Source organism: Neophocaena asiaeorientalis, unplaced genomic scaffold, assembly GCF_003031525.2.
Source record: "Neophocaena asiaeorientalis asiaeorientalis breed wild unplaced genomic scaffold, Neophocaena_asiaeorientalis_V1.1 scaffold132, whole genome shotgun sequence".
In the NCBI taxonomy this organism is placed as follows: domain Eukaryota; kingdom Metazoa; phylum Chordata; class Mammalia; order Artiodactyla; family Phocoenidae; genus Neophocaena; species Neophocaena asiaeorientalis.
The window spans coordinates 3408020-3413247 of NW_020173393.1; the positions used below are offsets into that span (position 1 = coordinate 3408020).

A 5228-nucleotide genomic window follows, 5' to 3' on the forward strand; every position below is an offset into this window, starting at 1 on the left:
AATTAAATCAGGAACTTAAAACATTCCATAAGATTTGTGTACAACCACAAAACCTGGATGAAGGTAGAAAACAATGCTTTCTGAAAGCAATGTAAATAAAAGTGAAATTAGGTGGGAAAAGATGACTGAGCTCCCTAGTTTATCTGAGTAATTGTCACAGAAAATGTTCAAACTGCTACAAGGTAACAATGGGTAAATTCTGTGTGAAAACTAAAGCAGGACAATAGCAGAGACTTAGCATGTTTAGTCCTTCGTAGCAGCATAGTTACTTATTATGGTACTGTTCTAAGTACTTCTCACATATTAACCTTTCATCTTCACCACCCATGAGGGGTTATCCCTACCACTTTGCAGATGACACTGAAGCACGATGTTAAGTACTTGCCCCAGTTAAACCATCTACTATGTTGATCCTAACCTCATGTTTCTGAGGAGCTGAAAACAACACCTTTTCTCATACTCAAATCAGGAATGAAACTTGCCAACGGCAACTCAAATTCAAACAACCATCTGCCAAATATGTGGCGCTAAGTGGGAATACACAATAAACTCAAAACAAACCTTTCCCTCAGTGAACATTTTATTGAAGTAATAAAGCACAAAGCAGGTTAACAAAGTGGGAGAAAGAAGATACCAAGAGAAAAGATGGTAACAACACAGGAGTGGAACATTAAGTCACAGGAGCAGGAAGGACTGGAACTGGCCATAAAGGCACTATGGCATGTCCACACGCTATCACATAAAAGAAAGGGGGATCCAGTTATCATTCACTTCTAGTTTGCTCTCCACCAGGTTAATACTCCATCTAGCCACAGATGAACATGTGGCAAGTTGTAGAGACTCAGATTCTACTTCAAAGTTAGCAAGGAACTAAACATTTCACTGGTCAAGTGGGCCAGTGTTATAAATACAGTGGTTTAGCACATCCAATGATGTAGGTTCACAGGTGTGGGATAGGAACCAGAATTTTAATAAGTTGGCCTTTGCTGCTGAATTCTTATGGATGCAGACATTTAGCTATACAATTACCCAATTTCACATTGTAGTACTCCCCTCTTTCATTTTAACAGGCTGTGGTTTTAAAAGCTTTTGTTCTGCTGAAAACAAGAGAACTTTGGTCAAAGCCAATTCTTAAAAGTAACTTGTCCTTAAATGTAATTTGAAAGGCAGTGGAGGCTTGCTTCCTCATGTAAGAGTCCTAACTTTTGTTCCTTCAAACAGGCAAATCAATGAACTATAATTACAGATACCAGTTTCTTCTCTCAAAATCTGAAGTTTATATTGAAAAAAAACCCCAAACAAACCATATTTCTTATGAACATCTAAAAAAAAAAATATCAAAAGCATTAAAGAAAATAAGGTCTTGGAAGAAACATCAACCTTCTGGGGCACTATGTTCCTAAGATTAGGGTCTAAGATTTCATAACAGGAAGCCCAGTAATTATTAGAACAAGTCTTTTTACATGAGCAAACACTAGCAGTTACCGTGTCACTTTGGCATCTAGATCTTTGACTCAACCTTTTCCACACAGTCTCAATTTGATTAGGCTTGCCTTCTGGATTATCTGAACCTACAAACCAACTCTAGATTATGATGCTTTCTAGTCCCCCCTGCAGCACAATGAGTGGTACCCACCACACCCTAACACTACCCAGCCCTTAACACCTTATATAGATTGACAGCTCCCAGGAAGATGTTAAAGCTGAGCCATATAACCTACATCTTGATTTCAGACTAAGATTAATGAGTGCTTTAAATGAAATTACCTTATTTAAAGAATCTGGAGAAAGAGATATATATGTAAGGTAATTCATTTCTCAAACTGCAATCTCAACTAACTAGGCTTAACGGATGTATGGACTAATTGGTAACCCAGTAACTCCTACAAATTTGCAGTATTATAAAATTTGGTTTCCACAGTATTCATTACCCTTCATGACGAAGTACAAAAGTTTAGGGTTAACCCATTTAAATTTTTTCCAAGCCAACCACATAAAGTTCTACAAGGATGATCTAACCAATTATCACAGAACCCCACTAACTAAAGGGGACTGACTTATTAGGTGGAATTTTACTTTAATCAGTAAAACTGATTTATCAAGCGATCTGTTTTAAGTGCCTGTTAAGGATCTTTCAGTAGAAAATGAAATATTTGCTTTTCCATTTTGAATAACACACCAAATTTCTGATCAAAGAAAGGTTACTTCCATTTTTACGTAACAAACATTAAAGACCACGGAACCTTATTCTAACAAAACACTAATTACAATGACCACTTCCAGAAAGTGGGATTACCAGGCTAGATAAGATCCCAAACAACAGGAACTATTTTTTGAAGAGTTCAATCAATTTAAGTTTGAAAACGGTTTCATTATTTTAAAAATCTATTAATTTAGGCAAAATTGTATAACAGATCGACTATAAAATCTTTTTTTAACTTAAACTGTTTAGGGGGCCAATATGACTTTGGCAAATTTGAATAACAGGACAAAATAATGTTATCCAAATTGAATAATTTATTGCTGGTCTGAGACTTGCCTTGTTTTACACTTAAGTAGAATTTACATTACTTCCACAGATAGCAGATAATCAATATTTGAAGGAATTTAAGAGTGACCTATTCAATAAGGCAATCATCTTGGTAGCAAACTTTTATTGAAATCTTACATAACTCAAGCTTTATAAAAAGCCAACATAATTGGAAATTGGGTTCTCCCTCTAAAGCCTTAAGTGTTCAAAGCTTGAAACGGTTAATTTAAAATTAAGCAAACAAATATAACAATGACAGAAACCCCTGCAGCAGATGCTGCTGAAATACTTAAAAAAAAATCTAAATGAGCTTAATCTTTACAAAAGTTATTTTAGCTCAAAAGCTATAAAATCAAAGTTATCTTAATTCTACAAAGGGAGAAGATCTTTGACTTCATGCCATTTCTTTAGAATCTCATCTTTTTCATCAAATTTGGCTACAAATCCAATTTTTGTATGCCCCTGTTTTCGGGAGACTCTTCTTGCAGAAGAGGCCAAGTACAAACGTGGAAGAGTAACTGCCTAAGCAAGTAGGAAAGTGTTCCGTAATAGTGTGCAAAGAATGTAGAGTTCTGGGTTAATCTCTGGAACTCGATCTGGATCGTGACCTTGACTTTGAATGAGATCTAGAATGGGATCTTGAAGCTCTTTTTGGTGGAGGGGACACAGAACGGGCCTTTGAGGGTGGAGCAGGTAGGGGTGAATTGGAACGAGACTGGCTCCTTGATCTGGATTTTGACTTTATATCACCTTTCCCATTTTCTTTGGGGGAACGAGATCGAGAACGAGACCTGCTTCGAGATTTCTCATATTCATCCTTCGATCTGCTCCGAGAGCGCGAACGGGAGCCTCGATCAGACTTAGGTTTAGATTTGCTTTTTGATCTAGATTTCCTGCCTTTTGAACGAGAACGTGATCGACCTTTGCTCCGAGACCTGGATCTAGACAATAAAAGCCAGATTTTTTTTTCAGTACCTTGCCAAACACATAAGCACTCTATAAAGTATGTAATTCAGAAAAACACTCAAGAACACATTTACCGGGAGCGACTTTTTGAGATACTTCGAGATCTACTGCGGCTGCTCCTACGACTCCTACTTCGTGACCTTCTTCTAGACCGTGACCTGTAACAAGAAACGCGACAATAAATCTTTATCTCAAGACATCTTGATGTAAATGTTTGTACCATTTATGAAAAATAGACTAACCAACAATTGCTCCAATGACGCAACAAAAGAAACTAAGAATTGACCTAATTTCAATTAAGCAGCAATTGAAATACTGCTGATTGAATTTTTCTTTATTTGTGGCAAATACTGTTTCCTCCCTTCTCCATATCCTTCAATAAGTTACCTTGATCTGCTTCCAGAATAAGACCGCCTGTGGCTTGTTCGTGGTTTATCTTCAATTAGTCTAATATTTCTCCCATTGATTTCCGTACCATCCAGCTTATCCAAAGCACGCTTCATGTCAGAGTAGGAGCGAAACTCAATGACGCCTTCATTTGTGCGTTCTTTGTGAGCATCCGCATAGGTTACTTCACCTGCTTGTCTCATGAAATCCTAAAAAGAGCAACAAGACACATCAGACCCAAAAATCTAAAGAAAAAACAACTATGCACTAAATCCAATCCTCAGAAACGAAAGAGCAATACAAAACCCTACCTTTTAACCATTAGTCATATCTTTTTTACCTCACATTATAGCACTCACCTTTAAATCTTGCCAACTGCAACGACTAGAAAGATTTTCTACAATAAGCCTGAATTCTGTGCGTACAGGTGGTCCATATTTGTCTCTGCCAGAGGTTCTCCGACTGCTGTATCCACCTCCACCACCTTTATCACATGAAGAGAACAATTAGATGCTTTGTAGTGATAGGGATACAAGTTTTTGAAAGTTAGTACAAACATATCAACTTTTATTTACTGGAGTAGGACTTTGCTACTATATTGCTAAACCTTTGATACAGTTGTGATTTGCCATAAATTAAATTAAGGGCAAGTCAAATAGACTAAATCCAACTAAACTCTCCTACATTCTGTTAGAAAGTGACTGCTCCTTTATTCAATTTACCTCGCTAAGTTTTATTTTACAGAACATTGTAAAATATAAAACTTAACTGATTACATGCATTTCTACATTTTACAAAAATGTTTACTAGTTACACTAAGTACTTACATCACAGTGTGAGGTTTTTGGTGGTGGTTTGGCCACAAAACACGCAAGGTAACAGTCACCTAGTTCAGATTAACCAGTTTTGTCTAACCCTTGGAATCCTCACCATCACCCTGCGTCTAATGGCAAAAGGCTGCTGTCGTCATGGCTTCCGGTAAGGTCAGCCAAAGGGTCATAGGGCAAGGGTCACACAATGTATGGAAAAGCCAAGGCCAATCAGGAAAGGCAGTCATCTTAGCCTCAGTGGACACAGCCTCAGCCCCATTGGTCACTTTCAAATTGAAACATCAAGGACTTGTTAAAAAGTTTGAATTCAACATGCAACAATTTCAACATCAAACATTTAACATAACCAAAAATCCCCCCACCTCCTCCCAATAACATGCCCCAACTAGTTCAAATACAGCATAAAGCTCATTTAAATCTACTTTGTGGTAGACTACCACATTACTTCTAAAGAATATTTCCTTTGGCCCCCGCCAATTTGAATAACACTAAAATCTACTCTTAAAACCCCACCC

At 37.3% G+C, this 5228-nt stretch overlaps 1 protein-coding gene across 1 annotated transcript in view; it reads right to left on the reverse strand.

Moving 5' to 3' along the window:
- Positions 1–2497: 2497 nt before the first annotated feature.
- SRSF6 (serine and arginine rich splicing factor 6) overlaps positions 2498–5228 on the reverse strand; it is a 3713-nt gene continuing 982 nt past the window's right edge. The window contains exons 3-6 of the mRNA XM_024746847.1: positions 4243–4367; positions 3884–4092; positions 3571–3654; positions 2498–3471 (exon numbers count right to left, since the gene is read on the reverse strand). Of these exons, the coding sequence (XP_024602615.1) occupies positions 3108–3471; positions 3571–3654; positions 3884–4092; positions 4243–4367 (782 nt within the window). The 3' untranslated portion in view covers positions 2498–3107. The remainder of the gene's footprint in view (positions 3472–3570; positions 3655–3883; positions 4093–4242; positions 4368–5228) is intronic.